Source organism: Phoenix dactylifera, chromosome 4 (genome assembly GCF_009389715.1).
Source record: "Phoenix dactylifera cultivar Barhee BC4 chromosome 4, palm_55x_up_171113_PBpolish2nd_filt_p, whole genome shotgun sequence".
Lineage (NCBI taxonomy): Eukaryota > Viridiplantae > Streptophyta > Magnoliopsida > Arecales > Arecaceae > Phoenix > Phoenix dactylifera.
Genome location: NC_052395.1, coordinates 9,819,710 through 9,838,964, shown reverse-complemented (window position 1 = coordinate 9,838,964; position 19,255 = coordinate 9,819,710). Strand labels below are relative to the sequence as shown.

The window sequence follows — 19,255 nt, the reverse complement described above, 5'->3', positions numbered from 1 at the left end:
TATCTAGATATTCGAATAATAGCGGTGTTATTTTTCGTTACAACGATTGTTAAATTCTATTACTTAATGTTAAATATCTTCAAAACATGGTTTGCTGGGGCCGTCGCAAGGAGAAAACAACGTCATCAAAACCCTGTCTGAGAGAGTTCCAAGTCGGATGAGTGTAGCCGTGGGTTGAAATATCGCTGTGTAATGGTTTCACAGAAGAGACAAAACAATAGCTCCCTTCTTGGTCTGGAGTCTGAATCTAAAGTCTGAACTGGGGCGTACTTTGGTCATGATCTCTCTCCTATTGAGGCACTTCCAAGTAAGTCCAAATCCGTTTCAGCTTCCAGCCGACCAAACCCGTCTATATATATGGCCAGTTAGGGCCTCCGGAGGTGCAGAAAGGAAAGAGAAGAGAGTGCTCCAAATCTGATAGCGATGCCTTTGCTGCCGAGCTCGACGCCGCTGAACCGGATGGCGGAGGAGATGGTGGACCAGTACCACAACCCGGAGATCGGACGGGGCCGGTGCGGATCGTTCCACGTGCAGCACGTTGCGGCGCCGGCCGCGGCGGTCTGGTCCTTGGTGCGGCGGTTCGACCGGCCGGAGCTCTACAAGCAGTTCGTGCGGACGTGCGCGCTGCGGGCCGGGGACGGCCGGGCGCCAGGGAGCGTGCGGGAGGTGCACGTCGTGTCGGGGCTTCCGGCGGAGACGAGCACCGAGCGGCTCGACAAGCTGGACGACGACCGCCGCATTATCCGGTTCACCATCGTAGGCGGGGACCACCGGCTCAGGAACTACCGATCCACCACGACGGTCCACGACGGCGCGTCGGCCGGGCGGGCTGTGGTGGTGGAGTCGTACACGGTGGACGTGCCGCCGGGGAGCACGGAGGAGGAGACGTGCGTCTTCGTGGACACCATCATTCGGTGTAACCTCAGGTCCCTGGCCCGTGTCGCGGAGAAAATGACCCGATCCTTATCCAACGGCTGAAATGCGTCCTCAGTTCTCTCCATTCCATTTCCTGCAAGTAGATGGTGCTAAACGTATGTGCCTAGGTTTTGTTTGGGTTTAAATTTTAAAGATATTTTGGTCTAATCGGTTGGAATTGATAAATGAGTCGTCGATCATGGCCGTCTGATCCGTGTCCGTTTCATGGAAGCCCTTGTTTCGGCCCCGCTAATGGACTGGAGCAGAAGCACCAAAAGGGGCTGCAGTGATAAAAAAAGGCTCTGGTTAGGGATTCAAGATCCACCTTTCGACTTTGTCATGAGGCCTTCCGCGTGCCAGTAATATTTTAAAAGTCTTTTGTGAAAGGATTTCCTTTTATTCCGATTATTGGGTGTGGGGACTACTCTTTTTAGCAGGATTTGGAAGCAAAAAGGAAAATAGATTTGAATATGAGTTAAAAAATTTAGTAAAATTACAAATATACTTCGTCAACAACTTTGGATCAATTTCAAAGATACTTTCCAATTTTAGAAAATTTCGAAACGAAATTTCAAATTTGTAAATGGTTCGAAACTAGTACTTCTACTTTCTAACCAGTTAGTTTGTCGTTTTAATTGACAAAAATATTCTCTCTCTTTTTTAGCCTATTTCAACTTTAAGATTAATATAGAGGGATGAATAACTCTATATCATCTCTAGAGTCACTTTAAGATCCGTAGAAATGAATGAATATTCAGATTATTCGTATAATTGCTTTAAGATCTATGCATGTGGATGTATATTTGCATCATCGATTGCACAAATCTCAAGATGCTTCAAACTTTTGTGTCCATCCATTTGCATAGATCTTAAAGCAACCGGTGCATGATCAGGACATCCATCCACCTAGGTTAATCTGTTCGCACTAGTCTCAAAGCGACCACATAGATGGAGCATTATTTCCAAATACTTAATCGAGATAGTTCAACACTATAAAGTGCTCTATAATCCTATATGCAGCATTTCTTTCTTCCTAAAAACCTTCCTGTAAAGAGTGTAATCTCTGGTTCAATACAAGAGATTTGTCCTTACTATTTTTTTTAAAAAAAAATCATGTATCTTTTAAGCCATCTGGAGGAGATGAAACATTTTCATCCTATTATAATGAATAAGGCTGAACTTCGTAGCCATCTACAATTCACGATGAATGATATGAAAGTCAGGATACATCTTGCTTGCTATCAAAGCGATTCCTCTCTTCAAGCATACACAGACACAACTTTACCCTGAATCAAAGTGGGTCATTAGTGTAAGGTGGCTCCCCAGTCCCCACCTAGGGCTAACTTGGGCTTATCCAGCCATCCTCTGCACACCACAAGGGAGCCACATGAAAATGGTGTGTCATCATGAGTCTCATCTAAGTCTCATTATGGAGGCATCTGAGTCTCATGAGTCAAGGATAGACGAAAGGAAGGTGGCCTTGTTTGCTTGTTGATGCTTTGGATTGTCATTGTTCATGGATGGGCTCAAGAAGGAAGTTTTTGTTTGCATTATGATGCGACAAAGCTAAATGACTAGAGTAACGGTAAACACCAAACCAGATGGACCGGCATGGACCAAAGTCGGCGGTCCATCTGGAGACTTTGAAAGAAAGACGGTGGAGATTGGCAGCTGTTGAGGCGGTTATAACTTATAACCGCCTAACAGCCGCGATTCCCACCCCTCTGAGCTGGATGGAGGGCTATAAAAGCTCATGGAGTTCTCTGTATAGGACTCCATCGACTGCACTCTTAGTGCTCCTCACCCTTCTTCCTTCTGTGCAAAGGCGACGGATCTGGAGCAGCGGCGCTGGAGGAGGAAGGATCTCTAGCTCGTCACCGCACTGTGTTGCCGCAGCGGACACAGTAGCTCCCCGGAAAAGCCTCACAGCTCCTCGGAGCTAGATAAACCCTAAACCCTTCCTTACATACATGATTTACTTGCTGTTAGCCTAGATCTAATCTAGCTAGGAGGTAATTAACAAAGGAAGAAGGAAATAAAATAACACAGAAGATGAGGAGGAAGGGGGAAGATCTAACCTGGGGATGGCCTTGAGCCGATGCTAGTTCAATCAAACCAAGGTTACGGCCGACTCATGCTGTAGATCTCCTCCCTTCATCGAGCACAAATTTTCTTCCCTTTTAATCAAACCCTAACCTAATATCTCATAGATCCGACCCTACTCCATGATCTCCTTCAAATCCCAACTCAAGATCCTATGACCAATTCATGGGAAGAGCCCTCGGCTTGTGTAAATCCGGTTTCCATGGGTGGAACCGGTTTGATCTCGGTCGGAAGTGATCGGCGAAGAAGGAGGAGAAGAGGATCTTTATCCTCTGGCCGTGGATGCCGGCGCTTTAGGGACCGCGAGCGTTGCCGGGTCGATCGCGTGCGTCGACCGCAACATCAGTCGTAAACCGTGCAGGTGCCGCTGGCTTGGCCGCACACCCTGCATGCACCACCGGCTTCGACTAGTTCTTCTTTTTCTTCTCGATGGGTGCCGTACCCAGCCAGCCGGGCTGCGGCTGCCGCAGGCGCCGCCGGTTGGCCGTAACGCCGCCGGCTTGGGCCGGCCTCCTCCCGAGCGCCCCTTCCGAGCTCCCTCCTAGTTTCATGGAAGAAGAGGAGAAGAGGAGGAGGAGAGCAGGAAGGGAAGAAGAAAGAAGGAAAAGAAGGTTCGGGAAGGGAGGAGAAGAAAGAAAAGAAAAGAAAAAGAAGAAAAGAAGGAAAAAAAAGAAAGAAAAATAAAATAAAAGTTGTTGTAGGTCGAATTGGGCCTGATTTCGGAGCGGGCTTCAAATAAATTTGGCTTTAGAAGCCCGAGGCCGGGCTAGACTCTAGTCCGAATCCAATATTCTTAAATCCAGGATTTACTGAACCAGTATGCAATTGAACAAGACCTGCATCAGTAATTGGGTCAGATCTGAACCAGTATGCAATTGACCTAAATCTGAACTAGAAATTGGGTCAGATCTGAACCGGTATGCAATTAACTCAGACCTGAACCAGAAATGTCAGACCCGAACCAATATACAATTGACTCAGACCTGAACCAAAAATTGGGTCAAATCTGAACCAGTATGCAATTGACCCAAACCTAAACCAGAAATTGGGTCAAATCTGAACCAGTATGCAATTGGTTTAGACCTAAACCAGAATAGTGTTAGACCCAAAATCAGACATTGGGTCAGACCCAAATTGAGGATTTGTGTAGACCTAAATCAGAAATTGAATCAGGTTAGTGACCTAAGAGTAAAATTGAGTCCTATAGATGGGTTGTAAATTGGTTAATTAAGAAAGAATCTAAATAAATGAAGTTGAACGTGCATTTAACAAGTAATTTGATGATGTTGTTAGGTAATTGAAGAATTGGCACTCAAACCTAAGGTTGGTGGGCAAACTAAGGTAAGTAACCATGATATAATCTTATGGTATATCAAATACTTATGATTACTTGATTCTGAAATTATATATGATTATTTATGCTTTTACAAAATTAAGATCAAGCATGTGTTAGCAATAGTTGCATGATTTTAATTAGATGCATTCATCATGAATATCATAATATGTATATAAAGTTATGATGATATAGAAATTATACGAAAATCAAAGTTTTCAGCATGATCATAAATTTTATTTATCATGATGCCATTATTCATTTTCCAATGTTTCTATGAAATAAGATTTATGAAAAGCATGATATGTTTTAAGAACTCTCAGATCGCTATGTATGACCCCTGCCAGTGGGTAACAGTAACTAGGCATACGACCTCCGCCAGTGGGTAAAAGTAACTTGGCTTTACGACCTCCGCCAGTGGGTAATAGTAACTGGAAGATGATCCTACAGTGGTAAAGACCTTATTGTGGGAATAAGAGCGGCCATAGCTACACTACCATATAAGAGTACGGATTTCAAAGCATGGAATAATGACAAAAGTTTTATGATGCATAGTCATATTTATGAAGTTGCATGAATGGGCATGCATAGTTTTATGACTCGTTTGATTATATGAAATGTTTACTTTGTTACAACTGTTTGTTCTTAAAAATAGTGCATTGGCATACAAAATATTATACTTGATTTGATAAGATTATGCTTGGTTACTTACTAAGCTTTATAGCTCACACCAATTTATTTATGTTCTTACAGATGAATAGGAGATGCTAGAAACAAGGAGCGTGACAAGCTTCAGGGTTATGAAAAAAATGAAATATTAAATGTTGCTATTTTTAGACACTATGTAATCAATCTTTATTGATGAAATATTTGATGACATTCAAGAATATAATTATTCATAATTGATTTGAAGTTTTAAAGTGGCTGACACAGCCGTGCTATTGCAAAATTAAACATACAATAACACACAGCCACTTTAAAACTTCAAGTCAATTATGAACAATTATATTCTTGAATGTCATCAAATGTTTCATCAGTAAAGATTGATTACATAATGTCTAAAAATAGCAACATTTAATATTTCATTTTTTCCATAACCCTGAAGCATGTCACGCTCCTTGTTTCTCGCATCTCCTATTCATCTGTAAGAACATATATAAATTAGTGTGAGCTATAAAGCTCAGTAAGTAACCAAGCATAATTTTATCAGATCAAGCATAATGTTTTATATGCCAATGCACTATTTTTAAGAACAAACAGTTGTAACAAAGTAAGCATTTTATATATTCAAACGAGTCATAAAATTATGCATGCCCATTCATGCAACTTCGTAAATATGACTATGCATCATAAAATTTTTGTCATTATTTCATGCTTTGAAATCCGTACTCTCAGATGGTAGTGTAGCTATGGCTGCTCTTATTCCCACGACAAGGCCTTTACCACTGCAGGGTCATCTTCTAGTTACTATTACCCACTGGCGGGGGTCGTAAGGCCAAGTTACTTTTACCCACTGGCGGAGATCGTATGCTTAGTTACTGTTACCCACTGGCGTGGGTCATACATAGCCATCTAAGAGTTCTTAAAACACATCATGCTTTTCATAAATCTTATTTCATAGAAACATTGGAAAATGAATAATGGCATTATGATAAATAAAATTCATGATCATGCTGAAAACTTTGATTTTCGTGCAACTTCTATATCATCATAAATTTATATACATATTATGATATTCATGATGAATGTCATCTAATTAAAATCATGCAACTATTGCTAACACATGCTTGATCTTAATTTTGTAAAAGCATAAATAGTCATATATAATTTCATAATCAAGTAATCACAAGTATTTGATAAATCATAAGATTATATCAGGGTTACTTATCTTAGTTTGCCCACCAACCTTAGGTTTGAGTGCCAATTCTTCAATTACCTAACAACATCATCAAATTACTTGTTAATTACACGTTCAACTTCATTTATTTAGACTCTTTCTTAACTAACCAATTTACAACCCATCTATAGAACTCAATTTCACTCTTAGGTCTCTGATCTGGTTCATTTTCTGATTTAGGTCGACTCAAATGCTCAATTTGGGTCTAACCCAATGTCTGATTTTGGGTCTAACACTATTCTGGTTCAGGTCTAAACCAATTGCATACTGGTTCAGATCTGACCAAATTTCTGGTTTAGGTCTGTGTCTGTTGCATACTGGTTCAGATCTGACCCAATTTCTAGTTTAGGTTTGAGTCAATTATATACTGGTTCAGGTCTGACATTTCTGATTCAAGTCTGAGTCAATTACATATCGGTTCAAATCTGACCCAATTTCTGGTTCAGATCTGGATTAATTGCATACTGGTTCAGATCTGACCCAATTACTGGTTCAGGTCTTGTTCAATTACATACTGGCTAAGTAAATCTTAGGTTTAAGAATATTGGATTCGAACCAAAGCCTAGCCCGGCCTTCGGCTTCTAAAGCCAAATTTATTTGAAGCTCATTTCGAATCAGGCCCAATGCGGCCCACAACAACTTTTATTTTATTTTTCTTTCTTTTTTTCCTTCTTTTCTTCTTTTTCTTTTCTTTTCTTTCTTCTCCTCCCTTCCCGAACCTTCTTTTCCTTCTTTCTTCTTTCCTTCCCAATCTCCTCCTCCTCTTCTCCTCTTCTCCCATAAAACTAGGAGGGAGCTCGGAAGGGGCGCTTGGGAGGAGGCCGACCCAAGCCGGCGGTGCTACGGCCAACCGACGGTGCCTGCGGCAACCGCGGCCCGGCTGGCCGCTCTCCTCCACCTCCGGTAGAGGAGATGGGGTATGGCACCCATTGAGAAGAAAAAGAAGAATTGACCGAAGCCGGTGGTGCATGCAGGGTGTGCGGCCAAGCCGGTGGTGCATGCAGGGTGTGCGGCCAAGCCAGCGATGCCCGCACAGCATACGGCTGATCTTGCGGTCGACGCCCGCAATCGACCCAACGACGCTCGCGGTCCCTGAACCACCAGCATCCACGGCCAGAAGATAAAAATTCTCTTCTCCTCCTTCGTCGATCACTTCCGGCCGAGATCAAACCGATTCCACCCATGGAAAGCAGATTTGCACAAGTCGAGGGCTCTTCCCATGGATCGGTCATAGGATCTTGAGTTGGGATGTGATGGAGATCATGGAGTAGGGTCGAATCCATGAGATATTAGGTTAGGGTTTGATTAAAATGGAAGAAAATTTGTGCTTGAATGAAGGGAGGAGATCTATAGCACGAGTCGGCTGTAACCTCGGTTTGATTGAACCGGCGTCGGCTCAAGGCCATCCCCAGGTTAGATCTTCCCCCTTCCTCCTCATCTTCTGTGTTATTTTATTTCCTTCTTCCTCTGTTAATACCTCCTAGCTAGATTAGATCTAGGCTAACAGCAAGTAAATCATGTATGTAACGAAGGGTTTAGGGTTTACCTAGCTCCGAAGAGCTGTGAGGCTTTTCCGGCGAGCTACTGTGTCCGCTCCGGTGACACAATGCGGTGACGAGCTGGAGATCCCTCCTCCTCTAGCGCCGCTGCTCCCGATCCATCGCCTTTGCATAGAAGAAAGAAGGGTGAGGAGTAGTGAGAGTGTAGTCGATGGAGTCCCATACAGAGGACTCCATGGGCTTTATAGCCCTCCATCTAGCTCGGAGGGGTGGGAATCGCGGCTGTTAGGCAGTTATAGCCACCTCAACAGCTGCCGATCTCCACCGTCTTTCTTCCAAAGTCTCCAGATGGACCGCCGACTTTGGTCTATGTCGGTCCATCTGGTTTGGTGTTTACATTCTTTCCTCCTTAAAAGAAATTTCGTCCTCGAAATTTTTACGTACCTGAGCCTGCAAAAAGCTGTGGGTACCTAATATGCATTTTGTCTTCGAGTTTCCAAGTTGCTTTTCTTTCAGAATGGTTATTCCACTAAACCTTCATATAGGGAATGGTGCGCCGTCTCAAAACCTGCTCCTTGCGATCAATGATGCGTAGAAGAAACTCTTCATAAGTTAGATCCTTTTCAAACTGTAATGGTTCATACTATACTACATAACTGGGATCTGCAATATACTTTCGTAGTAGAGAAACATGTAAGACATTGTGTATACTTGATAGCTCTGGTGGTAAGGCTAATCTGTAAGCAACCTCTCCCACCTTTTTTAGAATTTCAAAGGGACCAATGTAGCAAGGACTCAGCTTACTGTATCTTCCAAATCTCATAACTCCCTTTAAAGGAGACACCTTCAAGAAAACAAAGTCACCCTCATGGAATTCTAATTCTCATCTTTTTTTGTTTGCCCAACTCTTCTATCTGTCCTGAGCTACCTTGAAGCTCCGGAACCAGACAATATCTGGCAGGGAATTCCTATGTTTCCCCCCTCATGTAGCCCCATGTGGGCACTGGGTGCCTCACATGCCCCGCGCAGGCGGGGGCATGACAGTAACTACATGCAGCTTGACTGCTTACCACGGCCAAGTGATCCACGTGAAGAACAGTGAGTAACAAGAGAGCAGATGATGAGTAACAAAAAAGAACCAAGGTGATTACATGTTCAAGGGGTTTGCTTAGGTGCATGGTCGTCTATGAGCAAAAGTTTTTGGATTTTTAATAATATTTATATGTTTTTCTAGGTTCATTCTGCATTGCTTTTTTTTTTTTATGACAGAGATGTCTTAACACTCAAAACATCACTTGGTCCCCTAGTAATTGTGGCATCTAAAGAAAGATTTATTATATGTTTGCCGCTATACCTTACACCTATTTTTGAATGCAACAGCCGCTGTGCTCTAGTTTATTAGTTGCTCCTCATAGTTCATGCAGCTAAAATAATGGAAGCAATTACTTCAGCAAAATTCTAATCTTGATCCCTTAATTCTTCCAAAGAAATGACTGTCATCTTACAGCAGTGGAAACTGAATTCCAAGCTTAAAACAGTCCTTTCTTGAGCTGGCTATGTCCAATCTGTCGTTCATATGGCCTCCCAGAGACCAATTTAATATCATCTTACGTGCTCATTCCCTTTTCTGTGGCCAAAATAGCAGGCATGACACCAAATATGAACGTTCATGGAGTACACCAATTTAGAACCAGCATCTCGCTTTATCCTTCCTCTTCCCTCAGGCAGTTTTAATATATATATATATATATATATATATATCTGACTTCGAGGTTTAAAACTGCTTGAGGAAAACACCAACTAGGACTTGTCTCAGCAGTTCAGATATAAAACTGAGCTTGCTCACAGCTTTTCCAGATCCAGAGTGTGGTTTTTCGGGTTATGAATATATTTGGGAATTGGGATGCATGAGATAGTGAAAAGAGGGTTATCTTCATATCAATCCAATCGAAAGGAATTTAATTTTTTTCTCCTCTTTTTCAAAGAAAATCTATCGGTCATGTGAAAATGGGAAGGGAAGTGTGTGTTTGTTTTTTGGTAATTGGGAATGGAAGTATTCAATTAAGAACTGCATATTGCCTAGTTAACTTGGTTGGATGGTACAGGATGTGTCACCAAAGAAAAAAAAAGATAGGCATGCACCAGGCTGATGAATTTAATCCCTCAACACCTGACCTGCCATATTTAGTGCAATATGTTAGATTTCAGGTTCTATTCTGTGAGAACAAACTTACAAGAACCATGTCTTTTGTGAAAGACCTTACTGCTGCCACCATCCAAAATTTTCCATTTGTCAAGTGAGAGGTCATCCTAATTATTCATTCCAACTTATTTTTCAGAAAAAGTTATATTATGCTATACAAATTAAACAGCATTACATCTCCATTAATGGCAGAGCTTTGTTGAAAAGAAGTCCTCAGAAGGCCCAAAGGAAGCCTGCAAAATCCAAAACCTCCATGGAAACATATTATACCCCAAAAGGAAAGGCTAAGTAAGCCGAATGATGGTCCTCGATATTCTGTATTAGTTGGAAGACAAAAAGAAGATGAAGCACTCTCTTAAGATTCGATTCTGTTAGCACTACGCTCGAAACAACTAATGTATTGCCCACACCATATTAGCCAACATAATCCCTCACAATCCACAACATCTATTATACCTTCCAAACCTTTTTTTTTTTTTTTCTCCATGCTTGTTTAATTTTTGTTATGCATGCTTATCATTCTTTTGTCGACTTATGCAGTAGATAACAATATCAAGGTGCCAATGCTAAACAACATATGCTATTACCGACAGGATGGTAGCCCATGTCTCTCAAAATGGTCCCATAGCATGAAAGGGCCATAGCTCTGAAAGGGTCATTCTGATGAGATTCCCTACCAACTCTTACCTGATGCCTCCCAAGAGTCAAATTCAAGCCTTTCGAGACACTGCCACAAAGCTTGCTTCAGTCTCAAGAGTTTTTCATTGCCACATGTGATTCACCAAATTTTAAATGTTGATTGATATTGCCCCACATTCCCATCCAAAGGTTGAAGCGATCCTCATTTGTCGCTAACTTCTGTCTTAAATGTAATGTTCATGTCGCAAATTGCTTCAGAGTAAGGAGTCATATATAGCATACGCCTAGGTAAGCATTCATTTTAGAATGTCATTTATTCAGAAACAAGTTTATTAGATGGCTCAAATATCTAGGATAACAGGTTTCATGTCATTAGCAATGATCCTCATAATAATTTGCAACCTAAATCGCAGAGGCCAATTAAACTGCAATGATAGATATCCAAAAGATGTAAATTTTCGTCATTTGGCAGGCTTTGGCATTTTATTTAAAGTTAGCCATGCTAAAAGATATTTTGATGAATATGATGACCGCCAAAAGATAAAAACAGTAGATGATAAAAGATATCTAGAAAGCTATCAGACCCGGGCCTTTTCAGGCTGACAATCATGCTCACACCCACCACCATAACATATTAACATCCTCAGCAGTAGTTTCCTTTTTCTCTGCCCTTTCTGTAGGGACATAATTACTAAGGCTTCAGTTGATTCATATGTTATATTTCATGATAATGCTTCTTTCACTGTCAATATTGTTCAGAACCCTTTCATTCTCATTGTTGTAGAACTGTGAGGATTCCATAAATATAGCAAACAAAAGGTTACAAAGAATTAGTTCCTAGGAATTTAAGTTCTTAATGGTATCTAATCGTCGCCAGTCTTTTGGGTGGAAGAGAGAACCTGAAGCCTTACATTGAGGACAAAATTTGAAAATTTCCTGTAAATCGGGCACTTTATGTTATAGCCTAAAAACAGTTCATTTAATCCAAAAGATATCAGCTTGCTCAAGTTCATGAATCTAGTGGTTAGATAAAGCACTGGATACTTGAAATGGTAAATTGCACTAATTTCAGTGACATTTTTAGCTCTTAATCCAGGTACAGCGTCCCTACCCGGCTCTGTATTATAATGCCCTAGTCAGGGCCAGATTGTCAGCTAGGCAGAGACTCCTTCGGCCAGGGCGGTTCGAGTTCGCAAACTTTGAAGCTTGATTATTCTTCTTTCTGAAAGTAGCTAAAGCTGTGCTTAGAAAAAGCTGAGTGTAGAACATAATCACAATTTAGGCTTCTTATTGGGGGGAGAAACATGCCGGGCTAGGACGGTGCACCGATTTTGCTTAAGCCGAGGGTAAGCTCCCCTGTGCAGTAGAAACACAGAGAGCTCAACTTCTAGACCTGTCACAAATCTTAGAACTGAAGCCACATATTCTCTTAACACAATATGCTCATTCTGCATCTGATGCTTTCACCATTTTCTAATGCTCGGTAACACTTAAGGCTTAATTTGGGTGTTGGAGAAGTTCTTGAGAGAATTTCCTTTCCACCGTTACGTGGTTAAATTTTAAAGATAAGAGAAAACTTAAAAAAAAACTAAAATTTTCTTGAAGAGCAAGATTGTCCCTCTTTCTTAAGGAAAAGTTTCATTAGTTTCACTCTTTTACATTCCTAATATCAATGAGATAGAGAAAATAAGAAGAGAGGTTAGTTCTTCTGTGAAAGTAGGAACATGTAATCCCTTGGTCATATTACCACATTCAAACACAAGCAAAAGAAGCAAAACAATTATATTTTAAAAACCCACCTTGCATGACAGTATTACAGCTAAAAATATTGATAGAGACACTTTTGAATTGCCTTTGCTTTGATTAACATAACAGATGTTTCTAGGGAGGAGAGCGAAGAAAAGTAGTTCATTAATATAAGTACTATCGTTGCCAATCCCCTTGGCAACAGTACCAGGGAAAGGGCCATCCTGGTGCTAGTTGTATTATCTTAGATAAAAGGAGATTAGTAAATTAGCAAATCATTTTTCATGAAAATGTACAGAACTGCAAGTATGTAAATTTTTGCAAAAGAAATATATGTTATTAAAGTACACACAGACAAGACATATTATGTTATGGTTCAATAATTGCATCTTGCTTTATTTGAAAGCCTTTTTTTTTTTCTTTTTCTTCTTTTTTAATTTTTTTTTTAATATTAGGAGGGGCCAAGCTCTGTCTTTATCCACCTAACCTGTTGAGGGATGATTCCATTTATAATCGAAATCCTGCCCCCTTTCCCAAGTTACAAGAGATGATAGTATTCGATCAAACACTTGGTGATAAATGGATGTTATATGTAAGAACAATGAGAGGTGTTTCCTATAAAAAATCACATAGATGATTGTCATTTGGCATCACCTGCAAAATTCACAGTGGAGGACTCAATTATTTTCGCCATGAGAAAGTAGAGAATAAGAAAACAAGAAGCAAACAACAAAATGTACTTAGGAAGAAAGAAGACGTTGCGTTATTTTCCCAATCGATTACATAGAAGAAGATAAACTTATGAACATGAAAAGAAAAGTTGATAGGTAGGTAGTCAGAAAAGACGCAAGGTGGAGATTTTTTCTTCTTGTTCCCTTCCGATTCCACTCAACACAAAACTCTTCTATTACCACATTTATGACTGCCAAGAACAGATCTAAGCTTCCTATAAAATTCATGGGAATTCGCATGCTAAATTTTCTTTTCGAACCCAACAGTCAGAGTGCTTTAATTTTCGAACCGTCCGGGGTAACTAGTAGCTTTCTATGTTTGAGTCTCACCTCCGTGATGCCACCTTTTAACGCCGATACAGAACGATGCCCCCATGGAAAAAATCTAAGAGGCCCAAACCATTTACCGAACTCCCCATGGAAAAAATCTGACCTAGATCCCTTGGAGCCAATTCCTGGTTGCCACTTGTTTCGGCTCCTTACCAATATTCTACCACTTGTCTCCCCACCTCTCATCCTCCGCTGGTAAAAGAAAGAGGGGTGAATGATGAATCCAATGCTCTGCTTCCACCCACGCTTCCCTGCTACTAATTCTTTAAAATTTCTTTAAAATTCTCTCACAGGATCCAAGATTCCTCCTCCCATCGCCATTGAACCAGCAACCCATTTTTTAGCATAAAAACTATCCTCAAAGTCCAGAAGTCCAAGTCTTCCTCTCTCCATAGTGGTAAACGACCCTAACCTGGATCGAACTCCCTCGTTCATCCGTCTGCACAGATCTTGAAACCACCACGATCCAACGGTGGATTCGCTGAATCCTTCATTCGCGTGAAAGATACAACCCGTGTCCCCCAGCTCCCTAACTTCCCCTGCTCATCCTTTTCCGGCGGGTTTCTCTCTTTTATAAACAAAAAGAAAAAAGGAAAAAAAAAAAGCGTTCTCGCTTCGCAGCCAAACGATTCCTCAACCCCACGTTCTTCCCACTGGGTCTCAAGTCTCCATCCCCCGATCCCATCCCGTTACCTCCCGCCATCTCCTCTTCCGGGTAAAATTCCATCCTTTACTTTGCTCCGTAGACTTGAAAGAGGAAGAAATGTCTTTTCTTTACATCTAAACCCTGTTTTTTAGTTTTTTTTTTTCATTATTTTTTGGCAGTAGTTGTACCGGTTCTTGTTTTAGAGTAGATTTGATTGGCTAAATAGCGCAAGATTTTGATTTGATTTCAAAGAGCTGGTCCGATCGATGCGAGGAGATGCTGAGGAATTTGATGGAGGATAAAAGGTTGGATTTTGATGCGCCGCTGCTCTCCGTGCGGCGACTTTCCGCTGGAGCCGCCGCGGCGGGGGCTTCTACTGCTCCATGTACTTCGAAGTCGGAGGACAGCGACCGGAAGGCGGCGGCCGGAAAGCCGCCGCCGAGGAGATCCTCGCTTCCTTTCCATAAATCGGACTTGAAATCGGGCCCGGTGGGAAATCCCGGCGTTATCCCTTTCGTTTGGGAACAGACCCCGGGGCAACCCAAGGACGGCGTGAGCTCCGGTTCCATCGCCGTCGGTCGGCCCCCGATGGTTTCGAAGCTTCCTTCCGATAGGATCTTGAATGAGAGGGAGTCTTATAGGCCGCGAACCACCGCCGGGGCATCCGTGCGGGTGGGCACTAGCATCCGGACTCAGAAAGCTGTCACCTTTGCTTCAGATGAAGGCACAAAGAAAGCTCCCGAGAGCCCCAAGGGTGGTGAGGAGAAGGTAAAGGAAGAGGAGGAGAAGCAGAAGCCGGTTCCGGCAGACCGCCACAATGACGGGGATGATGATGAAGATGAGGCCTTTTCGGATGCGCTCGACACACTCTCCCGGACCGAATCTTTCTTCATGAATTGCAGTGTTAGTGGCCTCAGTGGAATTCCTGAATCGGCGATGCCTTCGGGAAGCTTTTCGACGGATCCCCAGGTCCGGGATTTCATGATGGGAAGATTTTTGCCAGCCGCCCAGGCCATGGCCACGGGCTCGCCGCAGTATACCTTCAGGAAAGCAGCTAGCCTGGCTCGTGAGCCGCCTATGAGGCCTGCTGAGAGGTTTGTGAGTGGGGATCATCGTCGGCTGCTTCCACTTCCTTACCAGAAAAGGCCTAATTTTGGTCTGCAGTACGCTCAAAAGCATGGGGAAGGGGATAGCTATGACGATGAGGAGGAAGCGGAGGACTGTGATGAAACTGACCATTTGCCATCAAAGGCTTGTGGGCTGCTCCCCAGGTTATGCCTAAAGAGCTCCTTTTGCCTGTTAAATCCGGTCCCTGGAATGAAGGTTCGAGGCCGCCTGCCTGCACCACCTGGAAGGAGGATAGGTGGCCCACGGATCAAAACCTTTCATCACGGATCTTTTGGTCAAGATGGAGATGAGGTGATTAAAAATATGATATTTTAAGTTGTTTTTGCTTGTTACAGGATGGTGCTGATCAATACAGGTGTTTTGTTTTTCATGTTCAGGACTCATGGGAAGCAGTTCATAAGCACAAGCTAGGACAAAGGTATCAACCCCAAGTGGAGGATGGGAGGAGTAGGTCAACTAGTGAAACAAAGCAGCTTACTTACTGGAGTGATTCCCCAACAGCAGATGGATCCTCTCCTTGTCGTCGTTCCGCAGGTGGTGGAATATCACCCTATCGGAATGAAGCTCCTCCATTACCTTTCGAAAGGAAGGGTTTTCTTGGAGTTCCAAAGAGAGGAAGAAAGAGTAGCAAGACAGATGGCTCTGACTTATGTGAGAGAGATGGTGAGAACTATTGGGAAATGACATCTTCTCAAAGTAGCCAGCAGGGATCAGGATCAAGGAGCCCTGCATTGGAGAAAACTCTCTATGTCGATTCTGTAAATATGCCTGAAACTCCAGATTCAAATTCGAGTTCGTTAAATATAGCTACAGGCACCAGAGCAATGTTAAACTCCACTGAGAAAGATTATGAGGTTGGAAGAGAAAGGCAAAGAATGGAAGAAAATGTTGCAGTCAAAACTCATGAAGAAAATGCATTGCAGCCTAAAGACTCTGTGGTTGTCGAACCTGGCTTGCCATTTTGCTCAGAAAGATCAGATCACGGAGAGATGGATGGGAATAATAATATCAAACACAATGCCGATGGTGACGGTCCCCTGCATACCGAAGAAGGAGATATAATAAAAAATGATGTTAATGATTATGGTCCACTGCCTTTGGAAGAGGGAGCTCGGCATAAGATTGATGTTAGTTCTTTGCTGTCTCTTCTCCCTCCACCATTACCTAAATCACCTTCTGAGTCCTGGCTTTTTCGCACATTGCCTTCTGTATCATCAAAGAATCTACCACAGTCATTTTTAGGTCTTCAGTTCCAGCCTCGAAAACAAGCTTTCCAGGCATCCTCTACCAACCAGAAGCAAGATACCAATGCTAAACCTTCTGTATCACACCATCGCCAGAGAAGGTTTGCGGAGGTAATCATTTTCCAATGGAACAATTTTGTAAGCATTTGGGAGTTGTATAAGCAATCATCTTTTCTTGTCATTTCAGGTGCTACCGAAGCCTGTCTCACCACGGTCTGAAATTTGAGATCTGAAGAAGACATTCTTTCTCATTTCTTGATCACCTTGGTATTCTAGTATTGCAATTTGAAGCCCCAGAGAAAACAAAAGGTAATTAGAATCTTGTTTACTTTGTATTTTCTTTCTTACTCTGCCTCTTTTAATATTATGGCCTCTATGATTATAGGTGTCTGGGATTCGGTGATAGGTTCCTGTTTATGTTATGGAGTGTACAAGCCAACGGTGTCATGTCTCACATGCTGTATGTAATTCAAACTATAGCTGCCCAGCAACGATGAGTTACATGTACAAACCATCAATTCATTAAACCGAAAACTCACCTCACACTTTGTCTTTACTATGAATAAATCAATTGTAAAATGACATGATCGCCTTATTTTATAACTAAGTAATTGATCAGCTGCAATTTCATGCAAATCCTGTAATAAGACATACCTTTATATTGTTTGTGTTAGTCATTACAGATATTCCATTAAGCATTTGATTGATTTCTCAAACTTACTTTAGGTTGCTAATTTAATGCCGTTGACAGGAAAATTTGATATTGATGCAAATATATCTGAAAGTTGACTATTTTCAATGGTTTGAAATTAAAACTAAACTTGTAAATCTTTTTCCCAAAATGTCTTGACTGTTCAGTGCCATTAATATAATGTAAAAATGTTACTCTCCATCGTCCGATTGGTTACTTGAAGTGGAAATTTCATTTTTACATTTTTTCCATGTTTACATATCTTCAGTCATGCCTGTAAGAATCAGTTTCAAGACTATCCCTGCTGTGGAGAACTATCTGTAGTTGATTTTCTAGAGCACTGCATCAAGGATGAGAGACACTGTTTACATTATTTGATGGAAACTCAATGTTGAAAGAAACACCCTTATTTTTCATCAAAAAAAGAAAAACAAGAAGAAAGAAGACACCCTTAAAGGAGCAGTCATAGATGGGATATGAATATAATAACATTATGGATAAGCTTATTGCATATATAATCAATTTGACAATTAGTTTTCAGCAGGTTGACGAGATTATTGTAGCATTTGCTCATTCAACATTATTTCATTATGGTGAGTCATGTATTAGTAGTACCCAGTTTCATTTGGGCTCAGTTAGAAAGAGAGATCTACCTTGTTCGTAAAATTTAACTCTAAATTTAGCTATCAATTGAAGGTAAATTTACCTTGTGCGTACTTTAATTGATTTTTATTATTATTATTTTCGAAGAATTTTGAGGGAATACATATCCACATATATTAAGAAAAGTTTAGGGGGTAAAGAGCTTTAGAATTATTAGGATTTTGGATTCATGTGGTTGGTAGAATGAGTTGAGGTTTTTATGGCAAGTGAAAACTTCGGTTGTAGAGTTACAGTGGCCTAGTGTTATAGTTTTCTGGAGTTGACCTCACTTTTTTAGATCCTAGTACAAACATTTGGGTCCTTATTCCTATCCTACCAAGGGCTCCTAGGGCATTGTCATTGCTCTTCTTGTCTAAAGTGTTTTATCCAGGCATTGTCATGGCAATTCTAGAGGAGCTGATTTGATGGGTTTTACTGTTATCTAGTTATCCATAAGAAGTACATTCAGGGCCTCTTACCATTTATCTTGACCCAGATTTCGAAACGTTGGATCGGAGCATTACTGGTTCCAAACAACCAACATTTCCTGCTGGAGGCTGATTGTGTCATGAGTATTCTCTATACTTGCCATCATGGGTGAAAGAGATCATGATTTGGCTTTTATTTGATCTATTTCTGTGAGACTAAAACCTAATTACTCCATCAATCCTTGCTGTTATCATCCTGTAGTGCCCAAAGAAAATTTTCCTTTTTCACGCGATCTTGTTGCCAATGAGCTTTGATTCTAGTTTTAACCTCTAAATATAGTTTCTATTTAGCGAGTCTCCTTTGAATTCCAGCATCCATCAATTTTGAGCTTTATTCTAGCTATGTTCTCTTTTTGAGGCTTCTAGCTTCCTATCTATTCTGTCAAAAAACTTTCCTCCTATTTCTTACATCATTTCTTGGGCAACCACCATCAACTTTGCCTCACTGTTTTATAGGTTGGCCAGTAGCCTCCACCTCTTTCATATGGTTCCACCTGCTGATCATTTTAATCCTATTTCTTCTCACAGACCTCCTTAGATCCTGCTTGTGCCAGGTTTGATATCAGATTTTAGAAATATTTGTTCTGTTGATCAAGTAATTATCTAGAGAAACGCATTTAAATGTCAACGGTTAAAAATGATTTGCTTATATATCTTTTTGAGGTTGATAGCATTCTAGATAATGGAATCATCCAGAGAAACACATTTAAAAGTCAACACAACTGACGTATATCATGATAAGATTTTTAAGCCCCTCCTGAGCTTGAAAGGGTTTTCTTTTCTTTTCTTTTCTTTATATGTCTTTTCTTAAGGTAAGGGTTTTCAAATCATCTAGAACACATGTTGAAGAACTTCAGAGAAAGGCATGATTTGAAGATTCCCACATCTCCAACTCCTACCTTGAAAGCTCCGGTGTTGACCTCATTTTTGTCTGACTAAAGAACATCCTATAATGACAATGGTAATTGATGATGATAACTTTTGCTCTGCTTACTCTTAAAGATGGCTGATTTCTGTTAT

The 19,255-nt window shown here is 41.3% G+C and overlaps 2 protein-coding genes across 3 annotated transcripts; both read left to right on the top strand.

Annotated features, from left to right (window-relative positions):
- The first annotated feature begins 236 nt into the window (after nt 1-236).
- On the top strand, nt 237-1,237 carry LOC103706891 (abscisic acid receptor PYL12-like). Its single transcript, XM_008791160.2, has one exon. It carries the CDS (start codon nt 424-426, stop codon nt 976-978), a length of 555 nt encoding a protein of 184 aa, XP_008789382.2. The 5' UTR covers nt 237-423; the 3' UTR covers nt 979-1,237.
- Nucleotides 1,238-13,645: 12,408 nt separating this feature from the next.
- On the top strand, nt 13,646-17,133 carry LOC103706890. 2 transcript variants are annotated; one of them, XM_008791158.4, is made up of 5 exons: nt 13,646-14,111; nt 14,222-15,461; nt 15,548-16,525; nt 16,602-16,723; nt 16,800-17,133. In XM_008791158.4, the coding sequence occupies exons 2-4, from the start codon at nt 14,319-14,321 to the stop codon at nt 16,638-16,640; spliced, it is 2,160 nt and encodes a 719-aa protein (XP_008789380.2). In that variant the 5' UTR covers nt 13,646-14,111; nt 14,222-14,318; the 3' UTR covers nt 16,641-16,723; nt 16,800-17,133. The 2 variants fall into 2 exon arrangements, with proteins under 2 accessions (XP_008789380.2, XP_008789381.2); XM_008791159.4 differs by having other exon boundaries at nt 13,649-14,111; nt 14,295-15,461.
- Nucleotides 17,134-19,255: the final 2,122 nt, after the last annotated feature.